The 25,770-nt window shown below is 43.6% G+C and overlaps 1 protein-coding gene across 1 annotated transcript in view; it reads right to left on the reverse strand.

The window, feature by feature from the left end:
• ptbp2b (polypyrimidine tract binding protein 2b) overlaps positions 1–15,137 on the reverse strand; it is a 68,915-nt gene extending 53,778 nt beyond the window's left edge. Inside the window, exons 1-3 of the mRNA XM_060944302.1 lie at positions 15,043–15,137; positions 2,770–2,800; positions 1,297–1,357 (exon numbers count right to left, since the gene is read on the reverse strand). Coding sequence (XP_060800285.1) covers positions 1,297–1,357; positions 2,770–2,800; positions 15,043–15,050 — 100 coding nt within the window. The 5' untranslated portion in view covers positions 15,051–15,137. The remainder of the gene's footprint in view (positions 1–1,296; positions 1,358–2,769; positions 2,801–15,042) is intronic.
• Positions 15,138–25,770: the final 10,633 nt, after the last annotated feature.

Consider the following 25,770-nt stretch of genomic DNA (forward strand, 5'->3'; position numbering starts at 1 on the left):
GTGACACATAGATGACTTGCAACCACGTGATCAAAACGTGCTACGTCATGAGCGTCCACCATGATGGTGGATACACAAAGCAACTAGAATGGCAGCCGCCGAAAGCGTGTCAGTAAACAATGCTGAATTCTCTCAGTATTGCCAAGATTTGAACAATAGAGCGAAGACAGATGTGGTTTTGACCCGTATTATTTAAAAGAGAGTCAGGCTTTTCTGAAGATAAGACATTTCTACCGACCACAGAGTACGAATACAGGTCATTTTCTCCCATGACCACTTCATCCAAAGCCTTTTTCATACACACTCAGTTATTTTATATTTCAGGTATTTATTTGCTCAAAAAAAAAAAAAAAAAAGAGTAATTCTCAATGGAGTTTGAACAAAGCAAAACACATTTTTGTAAAGCAAATGAGTGCCATAGTATGGATCGTGTTAAACCTTTAGGCGCCGAGCAGCGCTCTCGTGTGGGCTTTGTACGCGAATCCCGGGCCGAGGCGCGGTCCTACCGACCCAAGACCATGCTCTTTCCAAGGGGGAGGTGCCTGTAGAATTTGGTTTTGCTGCGAGCTCCGTTGGCCAAGTTATTAATTTTTAAAGCCGGCTGGATCATGTTAAACCTTTAGGCGCAGAGGAGCACTCTCGCGGGGCTTTCATGCATGAATACCGGAATATCTGAAACATAAAATAATTGATAGTGCATCTGAAAAAGGCTTTGGATGGATTGTCTTAACTATTGGACGAAATGGTAATTGGACGAAGTGTCCTGATTCCCTCGTGTCCTCCCCGTACTAAGCCTCAGAGTTTCCTCTTTCCGAATCGCGGACGGAATTCTAAAAAAATCGGAACGTGCCACGGTCACGAGTACTGCTGTGACCACAACCATATACAGCACAAAGATACGGCAGCGCTAAAAGAACAAAACGAAAAAACAAAGATGCGCACATGTGACTATGTTTTGTATGGAATGTTGCTTGACACCGCATTTGTATATCCACCAACATGGCCGACATCCGGGTTTCTATTTTGCTTTGACGTCACTTGCAAGTCAAGGACAGAGATGTGTCTCACGGTTTTGGTTCTCCGTGTCCCAGATGTAGATCGCATGAAAAATACAAGTGGTTTATTTCCCAGTAAAAGACTTGTGTATGTAATATATAAGGTTACGGGTGGTCAAGGCTTGGAGGTGCAGAAATAGGTGTTGTGTCAAATTAGGGTCATTTGCACGAAGCATTTGGGAGCACCTGTATTAAACTGATGTTACCATGTTACTCAATAAAGACTGCTTTTTACACTTACCCTTAACTGAAGTGTTTGAACTGCTGTAAAGACTGCCAGAAAGCAAATCATCTGAACTTCTCTAAAGGGGGAAAGAAAAAAAAAAAAAAAACAAACACATCAATATGCCAACTTAAAAGAAATATCTATCATTTACCAGCTGGGAGGTCCGTATCGTGAAATACCGTGACCGAGGTCTTGAGAGGGCCTCGGTCAGTATTCAAGGCCAAGGTCACGGTATTTCACTATACGGACCGACCTTAAGCTGGTACATAATATATTCATTTTTTTCTTTACCAAATTCTAACAGAAAACGAGAGCGCCTGAAAGGGAAAACCGAGCCGAGCCACCATTTTGAATCCTCATTCACAGCTGTCATGCAAATTGATTCCACCTCGGTATACAAGTGCACTTCCATGGCGGAGGGGACTACATTCTGCCACCCATGTAGTCCCCTATTTATACAAAATCGAGTCATTCAGGATTCAGCCATGTTTTTGCTTGGCGTTAGCAACAGTTAAGAGGTGTTTAGCTTTCTCCTGAAATGTTTTCTTTTATTTCTTCTTCCTCAGGGTAGTAAAACTCACTTTCGCTGTGAACACTGTCATCGCTATCCATGCTGTAAAATTAATGCTATTCTCCTGAGAAATGCGAAAATAAACGTTGACAAAAATTGCTACGATGTTTGTTGTGAACGAGTGAGTCGCCAGAGATCCGTATCCGGGGTCTGTATCCGATACGGACCCGCTCGCCAGCCAATCAGAGTGCAGGATTTGATGGAAACCGGACCGCGAAAATATATATATATATATATATATATATATATATATATATATATATATATATATAAAAATTTACCAGCTAAAGGTCGGTCCATTTCATGAAATACTGTGACCAAGGTCTTGAAAATATTGACTGAGGCCTCTGGGCCGAGGTCACGGTATTTCACGATACGGACAGACCTTAAGCTGGTAAATAATATATTTATTTTTTTCCTTTACCAAATTCTAACAGAAAACGAGAGCGCCCGAAAGGGAATCCATATTTAGAACAAACCTGCTACAAGCTCATTTTCGGCTTTCTCCTGAAATGTTTTCTTTTATTCCTTCTTCCTCAGGGTAGTAAAACTCGCTTTTACTGTGAACACTGTCGTTATCGCTATCCATGCTGTAAAATTAATGCTATTCTCCTGAGAAATGCGAAAATAAACATTGACAAAAAATTGCTTCCATATTTGTCGTCGTTGTGAACAACCGAGTCGCCAAAGGTCCGTAACCGGGGTCCGGATCGTAGGATTCCGGACCACTCGCGAGCCAATCAAAGCGCACGATTTGATGGAAACGACCGCGTAAAAAATAAATGCTATTATTGGACGCATGCATCAAATACATTGTATTTTACTGAAAATATCAAACATCTAATCCATTAAACCATTACACTAGGTCCCTTTAGGTATTCATTTAAATCGTAAAAATGTGTAACATGGTAGCTCACCTTTACACCAACTGCAACATCACTAGTGATGCTGAAGAGAGAAAGAAAAAACAAATATTATGGATATATGGTCACAATGGTCTGTCTATCCATCTGAATCATGACAATCTTTCAGTAAACCAGAAGACTAGAATTACATGTTGTACTGTCATGGATTATAAGAGTGATTACAAAAACTGATAACATGAATTAACGGATTACGTAGCCTAACAGTTTAGCAAGTTAACTTGTTGACCAGCTAAAGGCTGAATAACGAATAAACTGGTTACAAGTAAAGCCAAAGTAGTCATGGGTAGGGCAAAACTCCAAATATTCACTCACCAGCCACTTTAATAGGAACGCCTGTTGATTCATGCAGTTATCCAAATCAGGTCGCAGTATACAAGTTTGCGCACACACTAGGGATGGCGAAAACTAAAAATCTTGACCGACCACCGAGTGTCATTAGCCAGTTAAAGTCGGTTAACCTATGAGTTTAACAGGGATGCAAACGGCGCACCTTTTGGCGGATGCCGCCTTTTTCACGGCTGAATCGTGCAGATCCGATTTTTTTTTTTTAGGGGGGGGCGTTGGAGTGTCTGAATAATTTCAACGGCATTTGCTTACCGTATTTTCTGGACTATAAGCCGCTACTTTTTTCCTAGGTTTTGAACCATGCGGCTTATACAAAGGTGCGGCTATTCTGTGGATTTTTCTTCCACCGCTAGGGGCGCTCTAACCGGAAGTAGAATCAAAAATAAGATAGACGAAAAATCAATGCAAAGAAGAATTAGCAGATCTTTAGCAGATAGAACACGCACGACAAATTACTAACTGGTAATTATTTTCAAATCCAGCGAAGATGATTAAAGTGACTTGTGGTTTCAAACACAGGAGAAATGAAGGTAAATAAATACCGGTTATTTTCTCTTGGTTCTGTTCCGTTTTAATCAGCAAAGTTGCTGCCGTGTTAAAAGGCACTGTTCGGAAAGAATCTGTTCAGGTACATACATGTACATTTACAGTACAAAATCGTTCTGTACATGCAGTAAATATCTAATTTTTCAACACAGATATCTGCGGCTTATAGCCTGGTGCGGCTTGTATATCTTTTTTTTAATTTTTTTTTTTTAAATAGAGCGGATGCGGCTTATATACAGGTGCGCTCTATAGTCCAGAAAATACGGTATTTAGTAATTTTAATACAGAATTTACTCTGATGAAATTATTCAGACACTCCAACGCACCCCCCCCCCCCCCAAAAAAAATTAAAAAAAAAAAATCGGATCTGCACGATTCAGCCGTAAAAAGTCGGCATCTGCGCCTTTAGTTTGTGTGGAGAGATATGATCTGCAATAACATGCATTGTTGGCTACAGAACGAAACATACTTTCAGAATGCACTGGCCAAGGCAGGACTAAACTCCATGTGCCTTCTAATAATAATAATAATAATAAAAATTTAAAAAACAAAAAAACAGAATAGTAATTTGTAAGCTAAAAAGCCTGTGTCTACACTTTTCTCTCGCCAAGTGGCAGCTGTCTTCAACTGGGGCAGGAGGGCGGGACATGACTGAATGGGTGTTTCTGATTTGTCCGCTGCCTTCAACTGGGGCGGGACATGACTGAATGGGTGTTTCTGATTTGTCAGCGGTCGTCCTTACACCGCATGGCATGCCCCAAGCGTTTACAACACAGGTTCTCTGCTCCAAAACGATTGATTTTTTTTTTTTAACCGACAACCAAAAAAAAAAAAAAAATTTAACCGATTGACGTTGATTCGGTCAACCACCGGTCAAACAGTCATCGGTTAACATCCCTAGCGCGCGCACACTTTCTCTGAATGGGCAAGAGCTTCATGTTCACATCATATACAAGAATGGGGCAGAAATGTGACCTTGGTAACTCTGACCATAGCATGGTCATTAGTGCCGGACAGGCTAGTTTAAGTATTTCAGAAGTTGTACAACACCACCTGCTCTTTCTCCAATCTTCATCTGTCCAGTTTTCAGCGAGCCTGTGCCCACTGTTGTCTCAGATTACTGTTCTTGGCCGACTAGAGTGGAACCTGACATGTACTTATGCTGTTGTAGCTCATCCACCTCAAGGTTCAGGGTGTTGTGCATTCTGAGATGCTTTTCTGCTCACCACGATTGTAAAGAGTGGTTATTTGAGTTACTTCATTTGCAATAAAATAAAGAGCAGCATTTCCACCCACAGACCTGACAATCCCTGGATGCTTGTATTTTTCACACCATTCTGTGTAAACTCCAGATGTTGTTGTTAGGTTTTGATCTGTCCATACTGAAGGAAGCTGAATTGAAAAAGTATGATCTAGGAACGGGGCAGCACGGTGGTTAGCGCTGTCGCCTCACAGCAAGAAGGTCCGGGTTCGAGCCCCGTGGCTGGCGAGGGCCTCTCTGTGTGGAGTTTGCATGTTCTCCCCGTGTCTGCGTGGGTTTCCTCCGGGTGCTCCGGTTTCCCCCCACAGTCCAAAGACATGCAGGTTAGGTTAACTGGTGACTCTAAATTGACCGTAGGTGTGAGTGTGAATGGTTGTCTGTCTGTGTGTCAGCCGTGATGACCTGGCGACTTGTTCAAGGTGTACCCCGCCTTTCACCCGTAGTCAGCTGGGATAGGATCCAGCTTGCCTGCGACCCTGTAGAACAGGATAAGGCAGCTAGAGATGATGAGATGAGACTGTCTCAGAAACTGGGTACTGTGGGGGTAGCCCACTAAATATACTCAGTCAAACGATATGGTTTTGAATGGTGGTGATGGTTTTAATTTGAAATAAAATGATGAAAGAAATAATACAGGTAAAACTAAATCTTTGATGTGAATACTCTTCAGAATTTGGTAAAAATTCTGCAAATTTGTGGAAAAATGGCGGCTTGATCTGGGACATGATAAACGGTTGACTACATCGCATTCCCTTAAAAAGGTTGTAGTCCACTGAAAAGTCTACAGTTATCACTAATTGTATTGCAAGTTGTAACTTTATACACCTAAGGATCGGTGCGCTCACAGAATAATCAACCATAATAAAACATCATGCAAAATATTTGATCACCGTTGTAACTCCATTTTCCGCATAGCCAAAACCAATACGATCGTGTGGTTTGATCTAAATGGAAAGCCTCAGGGTCAAGGTCACTACCTCACCAAAAGTAGTAACTTAATAACTACGCCATATAAAAATTTAGTTATAAATCTGTGATTTTGTTTTTAAAACGAAAGCTGAAAGTTAGGTATAGAATATGTTTCTGACAGAATGTGTTACGATGGTAGCTGGTCTTGTATGAATTTGAGCTATAAAATGAGTTGTGGTCTATTTTTTACCGTAGCGTGTTATTTGTGTGGGGGGAAGGGCATATATTAACAATTTGCATGTGTAGAATGGAATTTTCCACTCCAGCAGTTACAAGTTGATCGTGCTTCCATTTGCGGTCTTTGTTACGCGGGTGATCTGTTCGGACGTTATCACTGAAAAGGTGAGTTTTGACAGGTTTATTTTGTTTTAGTCTTGCAGTATAACGCAATAGAATGTTTCTTTTTCAGCTTTCATTTTTCGTAGCATTTGCGTATTTTTGGCCAATATTTTGCAACCATGTTCAATTTAGATTGAACTTTTGACAGAATCTATGGCCAGTCATTTTGCCCCGCCCCCGCCTCACACTCCATCCAGTAGTGATGTCCCATTGCTCACGCGCCGCAGCAGAGACCCGCACGACCTTCAGCCGGTACAGTCGCTGTTGTTCTCATCTTTCCGGTGTGTTCTTGATTTTTCCATTGTGTCCTATTTCATCATATCAAATACCCAAAATGTATCATATTATTCATATTTAAGTGAATAATCAATTCAGTCATCATAATTTGCCATTTTTAACCCAAGCAATCAAAACGAGGAAATTTATTCAATATTTTCACTCATCTGTGAAGGAGGGGTTTAATTCTTCATGATGTAGTTATTTTATACGTAAATCAATTTTACAAAAGCATCTGAATTGTAATCAAAGAAATTTTCCACAGTGGAGGCCAGATAAAGCGAGATACTGTCTTTATTCTTATTAAACATGACAAAAGAAACATTGAGTGTTAGGTAAATGCAAAAAAAATGTAAAATTAGAAAAATTATTTTTTGACCATAATGTCCCAAATGAGAGACCAGTTTCTGAGACGGACCCATACACACACACACACACACACACACGTGTGTGTTGTAGCTCTGTGATTGGATGATTAATTGACTAAGCTAAATTATCCATGTATAACATAAATGAAGCATTACATCACTGGTTTAGACCAATGTTTCTCAACCATCTAGAAGTGCCATCTAGTGGGCCATGAATCCCCCCCCCAGTTGAAGCTAACTTTTAGTAGGGTACAACTGCTGGGTTGCAGCAGACATCACGTCTGCCTCATTAGATATGCAAGACATGAAGTGGTCAGCTAAGCTCGCTGTTCACAAAGCATTACTATCACTGGAGTGTCTTGCTCGTCATTAAAATGCCCCACCATGCTCTTCCAGGTTTTCATCTGTTTGTCTGTGTAGAACGATGTCTGTAGCACTAGTTTGAGATTTCGAGGAACTCAACGGATGGATAATTTTCCAACTCCTAGGAAAAAAATCCTTTTGTTCACGTGTAAGGATCTATCCCATTGAGTGATTTCTATATCCACTTCTTTTGAGTGTAATTTTTGGTGTTAAAATGTATTAAACATGAATAGTATCCTGTGGCGGGCGGCACGGTGGTGTAGTGGTTAGCGCTGTCGCCTCACAGCAAGAAGGTCCTGGGTTCGAGCCCCGTGGCCGGCGAGGGCCTTTCTGTGTGGAGTTTGCATGTTCTCCCCGTGTCCGCGTGGGTTTCCTCCGGGTGCTCCGGTTTCCCCCACAGTCCAAAGACATGCAGGTTAGGTTAACTGGTGACTCTAAATTGAGCGTAGGTGTGAATGGTTGTCTGTGTCTATGTGTCAGCCCTGTGATGACCTGGCGACTTGTCCAGGGTGTACCCCGCCTTTCGCCCATAGTCAGCTGGGATAGGCTCCAGCTTGCCTGCGACCCTGTAGAAGGATAAAGCGGCTAGAGATAATGAGAATGGGATGAGTATCCTGTGGCACTAGAATATCCCCTTACTTGAATCACATGCTGTATTGCCCGCTGCCTCATGTCTGTGAAGGAGAATGAGCTGGAAAAACACTGTTTACACTTGGGTACAGAAACAGCCGAAGTCTATCCTCATTATATTATAATAAGCAAGGTCACAATGAACATGGCGGAACTGGCGGCCTCCGACACAGAAGCAAGCGCTCGAGAGCCTTCAAGCTCACAGGTGCGTTTAGATTTGGATTATTTCAATTCTCGATTTTTATAAAAATATTTTTCTAAATATTTCATTTTGTCTCGACTTGGGAGTCTTCGTTCAATCTGGGCGATCCGCCATGTTTGCTGTGACTCCTCGGGCGCAATCTCTGACACGAACATGACTTTTCCAAACTGGCTGCGAAGCGGTTTGTAAACAGACCAACACATGGTTAGGACGCCCCGCATTAGGATAGAAAATGAATTGAAACAAGATGACGCATGCCAACTGTGGGGATGGATATCGGCTCAAACAATTCAGAAAGGGGAGTCGATTAAATGATTCCTGAACCAGCACATCTACCTGTGTCAGTCACTTTAATAACTTGCTTGTTTGTTGTACACAAACATGACAGTAAGTTCTTGTGTTAATCGCCCAGACTCCACTTTTGGATCATTAATCCCTTTTGACTGAGAATGCCCTGCATGTGTGGTTTTATGTTGGCTTCTGGCACATCATGCAGTTTTAAATACAATACCTACAATTAAAAACAGTTTGTTTTTATTGCATTTCTTTAATTCCTGGGCTCCCATCTGTAACAGGGAATGATGTTGCATCCCATTAATACACTTTACAGTAGATTATTAGATTCTAAGAGAATAGATGAAGCAAAAATAATTGGGGATCTTTTTTTAATGGGCCCCAACTCACTACAAGTATGAATAGGTGGGCCTTAAAGGAGAACTGAAGTCATTTTTATTTTTTATAGTGTTATTCAATTACGTTTTCAGTTTTAGTAACCTTATATTGTGACTCGTATTGGCAACTAATTGCAATTAAATATTATACTTCTCGGCCTATTCGGTTTTCAGCCATGCTGAATTTAGTTCGTTTGGTCCACTGCAAGCGTCACTTATCCACACAATCTTCACAAGACTTGTGCAAGACTTTGAAACATGAACTGTCAGCGCCGCCATTTTGAAAACTGTTTTCCAAACTAAATACTGCACAAAAATGAGTTTAAATGACAATTACTGCCTACTTTTTTTCAAACTTTCCTGATTGCTATCAAAACAAGCAAAACTTCAGGCTTGATTACATCACAAGTTGTCTTTTGATAACGTTGGCAGATGTTGGTCACTTTGATTTCCGCTGTACGTTTTACTTCCGTCCTATGATGTCTCACACAGGTCTCAACGAATCTCGTTTACGGCCACTGCTTTGACATGTGGACTGATATTACATAGCATATTTCAAACACTCAACTTGGTATAGCAGTGACAAAATAGCAATCAAAAATGCTTTCCTGTGTTTAATAAAATGAGATGAATAGGATTTTGATAGGGCGGCATGGTGGTGTAGTGGTTAGCGCTGTCGCCTCACAGCAAGAAGGTCCGGGTTCAAGCCCCGTGGCCAGCGAGGGCCTTTCTGTGTGGAGTTTGCATGTTCTCCCCATGTCCGCGTGGGTTTCCTCCGGGTGCTCCGGTTTCCCCCACAGTCCAAAGACATGCAGGTTAGGTTAACTGGTGACTCTAATGCCGCTTTTCCACTACCAACGCGGCTGAGTTGGGCTGAGCCGTGCCGTGCTGAGTCGGGCTGAGTCGGGCTGTTGGAGTTGCATTTCGACTACAACCGTGCTGAACCGTGCTGGCTGGAAGTGGGTGGACACATTGGGTGGAGTTAGCGAAAGTGGGTGGACGTCACGTGATGTCGTTAGGCGGCGCAAACAGTGACATCAGTGATCTTTTAAGCGGTAGTCTCACGACCCGGATAGTAAACAATAAACATGGAGGACATGGAGTCGTTAGTGTTGCTGGTCTTGGTGCTGTGGCTTGTTGTCACCGACAACGCCAACAGATACTGGCAAGAGCGTATAGATGAGGCGAGGCGCATAAGGCTTCAGAAATTCTCGTAATTCGTAATTCTTCTTCTTCTGGGTTTACGGTGTTTACAGATCCCAGCGTGCTCGCGGGGCATGTGTGGGCATGTGAGGACACTCCTCCTCACCAATCAGTGCACAGGGGAGTGTCTCCTCACGCCCCTAGCCCCACTCGGCTCGGTTTGGCTCGCTTCAGCCCCACTCCAAAACCGTGCGAGTTTTGGGTGCTAAGCAGGGCTGAAGCGAGCCGAGTCGTGCTACTCTGAGATAGTCGAAACGCGAACCGTGTCGGGCTGAAGTGAGCTGAAAAAGGGTAGTGGAAAAGGGCCATAAATTGACCGTAGGTGTGAATGTGTGTGTGAATGGTTGTCTGTGTCTATGCCCATGTTTACATTAGACCGTATCAGCAGATCATCAGATTAACGTTTTTAAAACGATTAGTGTGCACACAGCAACAGCAATACACGATTCGCATGCACACAGCAATACCAATACACGGATACACTCGGCTCCGCAGGCATCCTGCGCTCCAAATCACTCCGCCCTCAACAGCAAGTGCCCTCTGGAGGGTGCTCACTCCGGCCTTGCGCAGCTCACAGAGCACGCAAGTGAAGTGAACAAGTTGTGATTCGGGACTGAGCCGCTGTGTGTGTGATCCCAGCGCATATCACTTACCACTTGCAAGTGGAAGGATGGCAAGCCTAAAGACAATCATAACTACACAATGGGCAGTATTTGCATCAGTATTTGCAGTATTTTCATACTTTTATACTCTTTAATGAAAGGTGATACAAGGCGGAAGTCCGTGCCGTTTTTCAGCAGTCGCGTCACATGACCAACGCCAGCGAATCAGGAAGGTGGAGGTCACAGTGACGTTGTCCAATGAGACACCAGCTAGAGCTCAGCACAGCGTATCCGCGTATTCTCAATGTTTACACAGCACCGGAGCTGACACGATCTGGATTGAATACGTGGATGCTGGCGGATTCCCGTTTCCCGGCGTTTTAATGTAAACGGACAGTGCATCCGCGAAGAAAACGAGACAGATACGGTCTAATGTAAACGTAGCCTATGTGTCAGCCTTGTAATGACCTGGTGACTTATTCAGGGTGTACCCCGCCTTTCGCCCGTAGTCAGCTGGGACAGGCTCCAGCTTGCCTGCGACCCTGTAGAACAGGACAAAACGGCTAGAGATGATGCGATGAGAATTTTGATTAAAAAAAAAAAACTGCCTTCAGTTCTCCTTTAAAGCAGAAAAGGTTGAGAACCCCTGGTTTTAGAGGACACTACTGTATGAAAGAAGACATTACGTACCATTACATCACCCGTCAGGATTATAGTCTTATGAAAAGAAGACAGACATACTGGTTAACATAACCTTCATTAAGCAGAGAGTAGAATGTGCGAGCGAAGATGAATCTCAAGAATCAGACTTAAAGGAATACTCCGGAGTGAAATGCTTTCTAGGTCCATTTTCGCATTATTGGGAGTGCATACGTTGAGTTGCTACCACAATCACGTCAATCGGATGTGTTTTGAGAAAATTAGTTTTTTGCGATTTCAACTGGAAAGTGCTAACACGGCAGTGCGCGGGGCATGTCTTTTTGCCGATACAAAACGCTAGTTTTAAAACCACTGCAAAGCTCAAAACATGACACTCCCACAGAACTGAGTAGATACCACAATTGTGCATTTCCAGCAGGATGGGCTCTGCACTCGGCACTCGACTTTTCCAAACTGTCCCATGAAGATGGCGTCTGGAGGAGACTGACTTCAGGCAAGGTCACTGGCTTTGTATTTACTCTTCTACACACTATCCGTGGACAGAGAGAGTGGATTGCACGCGTGAAGCCAGAGGGTTGTTTTTTCTTCCCGGACGAGGAGACGAGGCAGAGAGATTGGATTGTGCGTGTGAAGCCAGAGGGTTGGCTTTTGCCAGAAGAGGAGAAGAGGCAGAGAGTGGATTGTGCGCGTGAAACAAAATCAAGCAGTCAAAGAAGAAACAGAGCAGCAACACTCAAGCAAAAAGGAGAAGATTGGAGGTAAACATTTTTACTTTTTTTTTTTTTGCAATTGACAAGTCAAGAGGGGCGGCACGGTGGTGTAGTAGTTAGCGCTGTTGCCTCACAGCAAGAAGGTCCGGGTTCGAGCCCCGTGGCTGGCGAGGGCCTTTCTGTGCAGAGTTTGCATGTTCTCCCGTGTCCACGTGGGTTTCCTCCGGGTGCTCCAGTTTCCCCACAGTCCAAAGACATGCAGGTTAGGTTAACTGGTGACTCTAAATTGACCGTAGGTGTGAATGTGAATGGTTGTCTGTGTCTATGTATCAGCCCTGTGATGACCTGGCGACTTGTCCAGGGTGTACCCCGCCCTTCGCCCGTGGTCAGCTGGGATAGGCTCCAGCTTGCCTGCGACCCTGTAGAACAGGATAAAGCGGCTAGAGATAATGAGATGAGATGAGACAAGTCAAGAATCCTGAGGGATCCTGTACAATCATTGTGGAAATGAGACATAGGGATATTTCCTTGCTTAGAGTAGGCTATAAATAGTATAATGCTGCAGATGGCAGGCTAATGTGGCCTACCGGCGCACTGTCAAGTAATCGTTACCTATATCCACTGGGGGGGGGGGGGGGGTTAATTATTCTTCAAAAGGACTCTTATTTAGCACAACAAAAGTAGGAATTTATCATAACTACCTAGATAAATTGTTTGGGCAGAGTCGCTGTCCGATTCCGAGGCCGCACGGTCAAACCAGTGAGCCACATTCACTGATTGCTTCGCAACAGCCATAGGTTCATACTAGGCTTGGCACGGTTATGGGAAAAAAACCGAACCGTACGATACGCCTGTTGCGGTGCAATACGCGTATAAACCGCGGTACCCCTATTTAAGACGTTCGCCAAAAAAAAAAAAGCCGAATGCCCGTATGAAACCACGTGATTCTCTTTCGCGCAAACAGGGGTGATAGCGTTCCGGCGCCACGCCGGATTTCCGGCGTACCGCGGCGCCGGAAAAAAAAAAATAATAATCTAGTTCGCCCATTATCCTGTGTCATTCTGAGATGCGCAGATAGACAGTAAAGGGAATTCGGAATTCCCTTTACTGTCTATCTGCGCATCTCAGAATGACACAGGATAATGGGCGAACTAGATTTTTTTTTTTTCCGGCGAGGGGAGGGGAGGTTTGTTTTAAACAGTGTAGTGATTGGTTTTATTGCAATATTTTATATTGGCTGTGTGTGTATTTTGTTATAAATCGTTCTAAGAATACAGTGGCACTTTAAGATTAGATAAGAAATCCAGCCATACGTTTCAAAACACTGCACTTTAATTTCAAGTGAAAAAATACATCCTCACTCTCAGGGATTAGAAGAGTTTTTGATTCGGTTTTTGTATATAGGTGGTTGGTTGGTCGCCACATAAAAGTTTAAGTTTTAACACACACATCTGTTCAAAAGTAAGCTTTAAGAACTCATTTTTATTTCTTCCAATTATGAAAACTCTGTATGTGACAAAAGACACCTGGTTCCTCTAGATGCCACAACATAGCAGCAAGCACTCCTGACACTTTGTATAAATACTGTAGTAAATAAAAAAGCTGTTGAAATCATCCATGTCTTCCCTCTTGCTGTTTCAAAATACTACCTGGCTTTTCATCAGAGATTGTTCATAAAATGTGCTTGTGTCAACTCAAACTCAGTTTGTGCATGATTATTTCATTGTAACTATAATTTTAACCTCTCTTAAATGCTGTATCCTAAACTATGTTTACTTAAGGTAAATAGTAGGCTATATGCCCAAATACAGAGTACTTAAGATTAAAAAAAAAAAAAAGACCGCAATACGTACCGAACCGCAGACCTCAAACCGCAATACGTACCGAACCGCGACTTTTGTGAACCGTGCCACCCCTAGTTCATACATATACGGTTTCACCTCTCGATATTCAATTTGGAGAGTTCCTACTTCAAAATCGCTATCGCTTTCAGACATTTTACACAACCTCTCACAACCAAAGTCCGTACACGTGTGCTCGGTTCACAAGTAAACACAGAGCTGCTCCCAGTCTGTTTGGCTTAAATGACAGCGGTGAAAGTGCACATAAGTGAGATGTAAACAAACCTTCGGAAATTGGGCAAAACAGTACATTTTAACCGTTTTATTCAATTTTAGGGTGCAAATTAGACACTAGGAACATTGAATTTGCTTTTTGGGTCGTTCTTCTAGACAATAAAGTTGATATTCTACGTTTCACCTCCAGCCATTACCTATGACCTTTAACTGAAGCTCTTGACCTCTATCTGTATGATTTCCTTACATGATTATACGTCATCGATGAATCTGTCATGGTAGTTCTGGGGCTGATTTTAGTGGTGTTTGTTTATCGCATGCATTTTTACTGGTACAATATGTGTGTGTGTATATACATAGTGGTTTTGACTTGCTGGTTTTATATCAGTTTTTGTTTAATAGTTGGTAGGATGTCAAATGACTTTTACCGACTTAAGATGTAGAATCATGCACTGAGTTGCTGCTGCCACATCAAACACTGATTATCTAACTGCATGAATGAGAAGTACAGGTGTTCCTATTAAAGTGGCCGTGTGTATACTGTAATAACAAACACTAGTGTGATCTGTCTGACCAGAAACCCAACTGAAACGTAACCATTACTTTATATATTGTCAATAGGACACAAAGGGACCTGGATTAGAACAGATTGATGTATTCTTGAGTAATACCGGCCGATATTTTAACAGAAATACCGTTTATTATCTCCACAGTGAAGTCGGTTTCTAACAAAGAACCCCAACTGAGGGAAACTAAAATTAATACCAACTCTCAAAATAATTACCTCTTTAACTTAACCGATGAATCAGAATGTGTAATACGTTGACAAAATTTAATAAGTAAGCGTCTTAAAGTAAACACGGCTGTAGGTTGAATCCTGAAAAAAGTACAAAGCGGCTAAATGCTAGCAAAGCCGAGTTAATGCTAGCTAACAGCTAAGCTAAGGCGCAGACTGTCTTGTGTCTCTTTTATTTTTATTTTTTAACCAGAATTAAAGAAAATAAGCAGCTTGTTTTTGACATTCGCACAATATTTCGCACTCACCCGTCCATTGCCGGAAAAAGAGGCTCTTTTCCACCTTTAAAGCGGACTGTAGTTAATCTTCTACGCAAAATGGTGGCGAGGCTGCAGGTTGTGTATTAGCGTGCGCGCGCACATGTTGTATATAGGTTTGGGTTGCCAGGTCTGTGTTTATCAGCCGACTTCAAATAGATTAGATTAGAATAGATTAGAACTTTATTGATCCCTTTGGGGCGGCACGGTGGTGTAGTGGTTAGCGCTGTCGCCTCACAGCAAGAAGGTCCTGGGTTCGAGCCCCGGGGCTGGCGAGGGCCCTTCTGTGTGGAGTTTGCATGTTCTACCCGGTTTCCTCCGGGTGCTCCGGTTCCCCCACAGTCCAAAGACATGCAGGTTAGGTTAACTGGTGACTCTAAATTGACCGTAAGTGTGAATGGTTGTCTGTGTCTATGTATCAGCCCTGTGATGACCTGGCGACTTGTCCAGGGTGTACCCCGCCTTTCGCCCATGGTCAGCTGGGATAGGCTCCAGCTTGCCTGCGACCCTGTAGAAGGATAAAGCGGCTAGAGATAATGAGATGAGATGATCCCTTTGGGAGGGTTCCCTCAGGGAAATTAAAATTCCAGCCGCATCATGACAGGATAAACAGAGAAAAGAATAGAAACTTCTAGATAAATTAAGTCTTTAGAAAACTTCTAGATAAATAAATTAAGTATTTACCCCTAAAAATATAGGCGGCGGCAGCGGCACGGTGGTGTAGTGGTTAGCGCTGTCGCCTCACAGCAAGAAGGTCCGGGTTTGAGCCCCGTGGCCCTTTCTGTGCGGAGTTTGTATGTTCTCCCCGTGTCCGTGTGGGTTTCCTCCAGGTGCTCCGGTTTCCTCCACAGTCCAAAGACATGCAGGTTAGGTTAACTGGTGACTCTAAATTGACCGTGAGTGTGAATGGTTGTCTGTGTCTACGTGTCAGCCCTGTGATGACCTGGTGACTTGTCCAGGGTCATGCCGACCACAGAGCCGGCCCACCTGATCAGTTTGTCCAGCCTGGATGTGTCCTTCTTGGATGTGCTTGCCTCCCCCAGCACACCACGGTGTAAAACAGGACACACACACACACACACACACTCAGAGCAATGGGCAGCCACACCAGAGCACCCAAGGAGCAGTCAGGGGTCAGGTACCTTGCTCAAGGGCACCTGAGCCCAAGGCCACCCCACATCAACCTAACTGCATGCCTTTGGATTGTGGGGGAAACCAGAGCACCCGGAGGAAACCCACGCAGACATGGCGGAGAACATGCAAACTCCACACAGAAAGGCCCTCGCTGGCTGCTGGGTTCGAACCCGGAACCTTCTTACTGTGAGATGACCGTGCTAACCACTACACCACCGTGCTGACCATGGTGTTTCCTGCAGATGTTAAAATCAACCCACAGGAGTTTCCTGCAGATATTAAAGGACCGCCGCCTCCTCAGGAAGTATAGCCTGCTCTGTCCCTTCCTGTACAATTGGTTGGTGTTGCAAGTTCAGTCCAGCTTGCTGTCCAGCCACAGCCCGAGGTACTTGTAGGAATCCACAGCCTCCACCTCGACTCCCTCGATCAGAACTGGTCGTGACCTTGGTCTGGACCTCCCAAAGTCAATGATCAGCTCCTTGGCCTTTGAGGTGTTGAGCTGCAGATGGTTCCTGTTGCACCAAACAGCAAAGTCTGTTTAAAAAAATATTTTCAATAATTACATATATTTTAATAAAATGTAATTGACTGGATGATATCTCATCTCATCTCATTATCTCTAGCCGCTTTATCCTGTTCTACAGGGTCGCAGGCAAGCTGGAGCCTATCCCAGCTGACTACGGGCGAAAGGCGGGGTACACCCTGGACAAGTCGCCAGGTCATCGCAGGGCTGACACATAGACACAGACAACCATTCACACTTACGGTCAATTTAGAATCACCAGTTAACCTAACCTGCATGTCTTTGGACTGTGGGGGAAACCGGAGCACCCGGAGGAAACCTACGCGGACACGGGGAGAACATGCAAACTCTGCACAGAAAGGCCCTCGCCGGCCACGGGGCTTGAACCCGGACCTTCTTGCTGTGAGGCGACAGCGCTAACCACTACACCACCGTGCCGCCCTGAATGGATGATATATTAACACCAAATGATGTGACACACCTCTTTCTCGGCACAAGCCCTAAAACATTACTCTGTATTCCATGTTATAATCCAATAACCAGTCATTTTTATATTATTTATTATGATAATTATATGTAACAATTTATTTATGACTATTTTAGGGAAATGTTTCTTGTTTGTTTTTTGAATACCCCAATACTAAGAAGGCTTTATTCTTTGACATTGGGCATACCTAACAACCTGTGTTTTCTCTCTCTTCCACCCTCAAATCGGTCCCTCTGAGTTACATGTCAGTCCCGGAATCGAGATGCTGACCTCTTCTGCTCCTCGGATCTGCCTGATCCATCCTGGTGTCCTGTGTCTGGTTGGAGTCTCATCACATCACTCCTGTAGAGGACGGCCCCATATGGGCAGTTGGAAGTCACACTTGGGAGACACTCTGGACACTTACAGTAATGCTTTTATGGCTGAGGACTACAGTTGACTTGCTAGCTTTAGGACTGCAGTTGTCATGAACAGTTTTACACTCAAGTTTCCTTTAATGAAGAGTTATAACATCACCGAAACTGACTTCATGTTAAAACTGTTAATGTTATAGTCATGTTGTCTGTTGTTGTCCAGGTGAGGATGGGTTCCCTTTTGGGTCTGGTTCCTCTCGAGGTTTCTTCCTTGTGTTGTCGGGGGTGGGGTTTCCTTGCCACCATTGCCACGGGCTTGCTCATTGGGGATAGATTAGGGATAAAATTGGCTCATGTCTTGGGTCATTCAGATTCTGTAAAGCTGCTTTGGGACAATGTCTATTGTTAAAAGCGCTATACAAACAAACTTAACTTGACTTGACTTTATTTGTCACTATACCTACTAGTACATATATTTTAACAGAGTCACTATTGTATATGGTGCCGCACGGTGGTGTAGTGGTTAGCACTGTTACCTCACAGCAAGAAGGTTCTGGGTTTGAACCCAGTGGCCGACGAGGGCCTTTCTGTGTGGAGTTTGCATGTTCTCTCCGTGTCTGTGTGGGTTTCCTCCCACAGTCCAAAGATATACAGGTTAGGTTAATTAGTGGCTCTAAATTGACTGTGAGTGTGAATGGTTGTTTGTATCTCTGTGTGTGTTAGCCCTGCAATGAGCTGGTGACTTGTCCAGGGTGTACCCTGCCTCTCGCCCATGGTCAGCTGGGATAGGCTTCAGCTTGCCCCCCCGCGACCCTGCATGGGATAAGCAGTTACATATAAAACAAACAAACTATTGTATAATATAATCAGTTGATATTGTATTTCATAAAGTAAATAATTGTAATTATCCTATTCATTATAATTGTGTATTTTATTTTGTATCGGGGGGTGGCACAGTGGTGTAGTGGTTAGCGCTGTCGCCTCACAGCAAGAAGGTCTGGGTTCGAGCCCTGTGGCCGGCGAGGGCCTTTCTGTGTGGAGTTTGCATGTTCTCCCCATGTCCGTGTGGGTTTCCTCCGGGTGCTCCGGTTTCCCCCACAGTCCAAAGACATGCAGGTTAGGTTAACTGGTGACTCTAAATTGACCGTAGGTGTGAATGTGAGTGTGAATGGTTGTCTGTGTCTATGTGTCAGCCCTGTGATGACCTGGCAACTTGTCCAGGGTGTACCTCGCCTTTTGCCCATAGTCAGCTGGGATAGGCTCCAGCTTGCCTGCAACCCTGTAGAACAGGATAAAGCAGCTAGGAAATATACCTAAGGAAGTATAGCCTGCTCTGTCCCTTCCTGTATAAGTGATTGGTGTTGCAAGTCCAGTCCAGCTTGCTGTCCAGCCACAGCCCGAGGTACTTGTAGGAATCCACAGCCTCCATCTTGACTCCCTTGATCAGAACTGGTCATGACCTTGGTCTGGACCTCCCAAAGTCAATGACCAACTCCTTGGTCTTCGAGGTGTTGAGCTGCAGATGGTTCCTGTTGCACCACACAGCAAAGTCCCTCACCAGGCTTCTATACTTCTCCTCTCTGTCGTCACTGATACACTCAACGATGGCTGTGTCATCGGCGAACTTCTGAATGTGACACAGCTCCGAGTTGTAGCAGAAGTCCGCGGTGTACAAGGTGAAGAGAAGAGGAGGCAGCACCATGCCCTGGGGTGCTCCGGTGCTGCTAATCACAATGTCAGATGTGATGTCCTTCAGCCTGATATACTGTGGCCTGTTGGTGAGGTAGCTGGAGATCCAGGTGACCAGGCAGGGGTCCACTCGCATCCTGTTCAGTTTGTCCTGAAGCAAAAGGGGCTGAATGGTGTTGAAGGCACTCGAGAAGTCCAAGAAGAGGATCCTCACTGTGCCATTTCTCTTATCCAGATGCGAGTGGGCTCGGTGTAACTGGTAGAGGATGGTGTCTTCCACACCAACACCTGCCTTCAGGGCAGGAATTTCACGAGGGCCATGGCCCTTGTGCCCTCTCAATTTGGCCTTGTGCCCTTGGACAAAACATCTGCCCTAAGGCCACAGTGGCCTTGATGCCCTGCAGTTTTGTAGTCTGCTTCGTGACTGCCAATAGGCTTTAACATCACCTGCGTCTACTGAGAAAAAAATACGGCTTTTGATGACATTGTGGATTCTTATTGGGCAACTCATCAGTGGTGGATCGGACTCGAGCCTGGCATGAACCGCTCCAACGTGCTATAATGACACCAATCTATCACCAGCCAACCAGGAGACTTAATCAAACGCATCCCCTGCCCACTTGTGTCCACGTCTGAGACGTTGAATTTTCACAGAAGGAGGGAAGAAGTTGACTGAGGTAAGACTGTGTGATAAATTAACGAACGAATAAGATAGGAATTTCAACATATTAGGCTTAAGTTTGTTACCGTTAAATAAGCATTGCTTGTACAGTAACGTTATGTTGTTACAACGTTGACCCACTTTTAACGTGCCGAGTACCGACTGTAGCCGGTGACAAATGCTAATTAGCTTGCTGTCAAGATTTTCCTTTGTCGAGCTTTAAGCGTAAGGTCATGGATGTTACTACTGCTTGTTCCTGCCGTAATATGATACGTGATATGTGCTGTTGTCTGTTCATAGCCACTTTTTTAATCTATGCAGTTAGCACTGTTTTGTTACTAGTATTGTGTGTTTCTTTTTGCTGTTTAACCGAAGCGTAACTGCTGCCATCTTGACGAGATCGCCATCGCAAGAGATTTTCTCATTGTTTTTGGCGTCATTACAACATTAACATTTACTTTTATTCATTTTCATATACATTCTAGTATATGTTCCATTTACAGTCAAACATTTTGATGTACTCCAGGCTCAATTTTGATTAATCAAAAATCTGCGTAGTAGTACAGTCTGAAGATGCTCTTGCACATTCGGTGTCAACTGAACAAAAATGATGGGAGGATATAGGTTTAATAAGTTTTAAAATTTTTGAAGTGAGTGATGGATTGATAAGTTTAGATGTGTTCAATATTTTCTTATCTTCTGACATAATAGTGTAGGAGATGTTTCTTTACCTGCTTGATAGTTTCGACTGAGACTCCAATCTTCCTCAGAAGAGTAATTAGTCCTTAAATTAAATTCATTACAGATGTGAACTTAAGATCATTGTTTTATTTTATGCCCTTGGTGCCCTGGCTTTTGGCCTTCGTGCCCTCAAAAAATTGACAGCACAAAAGGCCAAGTGGCCTTGCCCCTAAAATGACGAAATTCCAGGCCTGCCTGCCTTAGTTTCGTTACTAAGGCTGTAACCAAATATGAATGTGCGCAAAACAAATACGGGTATGCACTATTCAGGGTTTTTATTTATTTATTTATTTATTTAGCCATACAGGGTCACAGGTCATCTGGTTGAAACTAATTGTACACAGTGGGACACAACAAAATGACCTCTGTGAAGTTGGTGCCTCATATTATGAGAACATGAAGTACTTCAATTAGTTTGTGCACACAAAATGAAAACTGGTGCTCAAACAGTTTCAGAAAAATTAACTGTTAAATGTTTTAATGATGTTTTAATGACCCAGCACCCTCTTGATATCCAAATGACTCCAAACATGTCTGATTCGTTTGTGCATCTTTTGTGCATGTTTATGCACACAAAACAAAACATATGTGCTTCGTTAATGGGGTGCTGAGTAACATAATGCATCAAGGAAATAATGTTTCATAACTTAAGAAATCATCAAACACATATGTTTATTTTTGCGTGCACAAATATGCACAAACAATGCACAGACGAATCGGACATGTTTGCAGTCTTCTGGGCGTTAATGGGGTGCTGGGTCATTAAAATGTCATTAAAACATTTAATGGTTAACTTCTTTATAACTCTTTGAGCATGAATTTTTATTTTGTGTGCACAAATAATGCACAAATTAATTGGAAAAAAAGCTTTTTTTCACATTCTCATCATATGGGGTGTCACGGTCACAGAGGTAACAAACAAAACGCTCAAGCAGGAGCAAGCGGGCAGTCAGATATGAAGCTTGCAGGACAAAAAAACCCCACATGCATTCACTACACGTGGCGCTGTGCTTTGTATTTACAGCATCTTTAGTAACTGCCTGGTCAGGGTTATGGTGGTTTAAATTAGATTACTATTTTTATAACCAACTAAATTCTTTAGGAACCCCTCTGGGAAGGTACAAACAAAGATAATAATGGCCCAAGTGGATTAAAAAAAATGACATGCATACTGTACATCTCACTTTTTTGACCTGTTGACCTGAACTTTTAAATGAAACTTTTTACTGTGATTGAATCTGCTTACAGTTCTGACACTGTCATACAAGTCCCTGTGAATGAGCTGTTACGAGAATGTTATGGCCCTTTTCCACTACCCTTTTTCAGCTCACTTCAGCTCGCTTCAGCTCACTTCAGCTCAACACGGCTCGCGTTTCGACTATCTAAGAACAGCACGACTCAGTTCGCTTCAGCCCTGCTCAGCCCCCAAAACTCGCACGGTTTTGGAGTAGGGCTGAAGCGAGCCAAACCGAGCTGAGTGAGGCTAGGGGCGTGAGCAGACACTCCCCTGTGCACTGATTGGTGAGGAGGAGTGTCCTCACATGCCCACACACGCCCCGCGAGCACGCTGGGATCTGTAAACACTGTAAACCCGGAAGAAGGAGAATTACGAGAATTATGAAGCCTTATGCGCCTCGCCTCATCTATACGCTCTTGCCAGTATCTGTTGGCGTTGTCGGCGACAACAAGCCACAGCACCAAGACCAGCAACACTAACGACTCCATGTCCTCCATGTTTATTGTTTACTATCCGGGTCGTGAGACTACCGCTTAAAAGCTCACTGATGTCACTGTTTGCGCTGCTTAACGACATCACGTGACGTCCACCCACTTTCGCTAACTCCACCCAATGTGTCCACCCACTTCCAGCCAGCACGGTTCAGCGCGGTTGTAGTCGAAATGCAACTCCAACAGCCCCGCTCAGCTCGACTCAGCACGGCACGGCTCAGCCCAACTCAGCCGCGTTGGTAGTGGAAAAGCGGCAATAGAAATAGGGATACAGTAGGAGTCCATTTCTGTCCCCCAACGGACAATCTATGCTCATGTACCCCCTTACGGCTCATTACTAGACCTCAAGGCAGAGCATTTTTTAAGGATTTTCCACTAGGAGACCAACTGGTCTGGGCAATACAATCACAGGCCCCAGAGTCCATGCGGCTGCACCGCTGCGGCATATTCTGTGATGCAAAATGGTTCACCAATCACCATACAGACAAACACACTACAGTGACTACACAGCTATCAAGAGCAATTACCAAGCACAAATGTTATGTCAAAGACACTCAAAGTTACACAGTTATGACATCGGATTCTGACATCAGCCATCTCAGTAACCAAATTTTAGTTTTGTTTTTAGATTAGCTTAGATTTGATTCACTTTACTCATCCCACATCGGGGAAATTCACATGTTACAGTTGCAAGAAAATGTCAAACAGATAACAAATAAAACTGAAATAAAAATTAGACAAACGAAGGATTAAATACAGAGGACTATTTGCATCATCTACCGTGAAAAAGTATGGACCCTTTTCACGTGACGTCACGACAAATGTGGCCGCCATTTTGGACATGTACTACCAGTAGTTTACCACAGCCAACATTGAGGAACGGCAGCAAAGAAAGTTTTTACTTTCAGCAAGACTTCCATCATGCCACTATATTGTTGTGCACCTGGATGTAGTAACCATCAACAAACAAGGCAAGGGTTATCATTTTATCAGATCCCGACGGAGAAGATGGATAGCGGCCATTAACAGATTGGCAGCCCTCGGCATACCAACACTTGTGTAGTGACCACTTTGTTGGAGGTAAGACGAATAAAATTAGCCAGAAAAGGCATTACATTGCTGTTAACATTCTGTGGCGGCGAGTGTGTAACCAAATAGGTTAAAATAACCCATTGTAACCTCTTTGTTCTTCTGTAGTAGCTATTGTTGACTAGCTAATGTCAACAACATAGTAGCTGGTATGTTACTGTAGCAATGTTTACGTTCAGTCATTTGGATGACTGTTAAAACCTTTCAGTCTCAAGTTTTTCCTTTACTGTATTTACTAGTTTACTGTAATTATGATCCGGCAGCTATTTACACCGGATCCAGTGTAAATAGCTGCCGGAGCCAACGTCCGAGGTTCCGGAGCGCGCTCCGGCTTGCTACCCCTCATATTAAGCAGCGCGCTCCAGCTTGCTCCCGGAATGCTCCGGCCGAGGTTCCGGAGCGCACTCCGGTGTGGGTGCAATCAGTTAATTATTGATATTAAGTGATCAATCTCGTTAAATCAGTCTCATTAAATTTTGAAGGTCAATAATTAAAATGAATCAATCCCATTGAATCATTTAATTTGACTCGTTTGAATTGAATCATACCATAGAATCACTCTCATTTGAAGTGAATCGTTCAGTGAATCGTTCAATGAATCATTTAGTGAATCGTTTAGGGAATTGTTCAATGAATCATTTAGGGAATCGTTCAATGAATCATTTAGGGAATCATTTAGTGAATCATACCATTAATCCTGGTGCTTAATAATAAATTACCAAACAGCTAAATTATGGTACATTTCCAAATTATTAAGATCACTTACCATATTATATAACATTTGCACCCTTTTTGAATTCTTTGAGAAAATTGGGGACTTCAGATGTTGTTCACACAAATAAACACAGTTTGTTTAATAAATGAATTTATTATACAAAGATAAAAAGATAAATCAATATATACAAGCAGTGAAGTGTGTGTGTGTGTGTGTGTGTGTGAGAGAGAGAGAGAGAGGGAGTGTGAAGGACTTGACCATGTGTTTAGCCTCGTGTAGCTAACTACACGTGGTGGAGGCCTAGCTTGTTGGTAGCTAAACAAAAGAATGTTATCTAAACAGAACAAAGGATTAGCTCTGTGTTTAGCCTCGTGTAGCTAACTACACGTGGTGGAGGCCTAGATTAGCCTTGTGTTGCTAGTATGTGTTTGTGAAAGGCCCTATAGCCTAGCTAAAGTGTGTTTGTTAGGCCTGATGGCTTGCTGAGCACATGGTAGGCCTTGATTAGCTTTGTGTTGCTAAGCAGACAAAAGCAAAGCTGTAGCTAACCCACTAGCTCAACCATACTGAATCCACTGAAATCTTAATGACATCAAGATGTATAATAATGAGAACTATATGTTAGTAGTAAAGAATAAAAGAGAGAAGCATGCGCAGCCTATCTATTAAACAATTGAGAGAACATAGAACCAAAATAAATCAACACGCTGCGTGTTCAACAGTGTAACAATAAACCTGGGTTTAAATTCACACTATTTCAAATAAAAGCAAATTCCTAAGACTATCCTAATTATGCCCAAATGCCAAAATCTTACTTAATCCTGCCTTTAGCAAGATATGAAGAACTATTCGCCGGTGTAGTCTCGGGCCTCGCCGTGGGAGCACGTGAGCCGCTCGTGATGGAGGCGGAGAAACTTTCGGGTCGAACGGAGCACTTGGGTGGTTCCCGTGGAAAGCAGAGGGTTCTTGGTCCGAACCTCAGCGTTCGTGAGGAAAAGTCTCTGATCAGAATAAGATGCACAGCGCTTTGAGTTAAAAAGGATTCAATCGCTTCTTAACTTTTAACTGCCTGGGCTGCAGTCGTGACGTCACTTCTAATGCAAGTAAACCGGTTGTAACTCAGGTTGAGTTTAAAGATCGCGCGACTCTAGAGTTTACCTTTGCCAAGGGTAAGAAGGAAAATCGCGCTGAGTGATGGATCTTGCAAGAAAGAAGACGTCTTTTTGGGGTGGAGAGCGCGCCTCTTTATACATCCAGATCCATCGGAAGCCAGACGTGAGAGAGCAAAGATGGAAGCGTTGTCCCATTGTTTTATGTTTCCTTGTATGATGACGTAGATGATCCCGCCCACGCGTGACGTAGGTCACACGGAAGTGGACTGGGAATTGTAGTTCTGACACAAGATGGCGGCATGATACCTACAGTCCCCCTTTTGGTCTCAGGGGTATGACGGAGTCGTAGCACTGAGAGCACCGTATCGTATCATCGCCGTGTCCATAGTCCTGGAGGTAGACTTGTCCTGTGCAGTCCATGGTGTCCTGTGAAGACTGTAAACTTGTGAGTTCCAGTAAGACAGTTGGAGACAGAGGCATTTTGGGC

This window comes from Neoarius graeffei, chromosome 17, assembly GCF_027579695.1.
Source record: "Neoarius graeffei isolate fNeoGra1 chromosome 17, fNeoGra1.pri, whole genome shotgun sequence".
Taxonomy (NCBI): domain Eukaryota; kingdom Metazoa; phylum Chordata; class Actinopteri; order Siluriformes; family Ariidae; genus Neoarius; species Neoarius graeffei.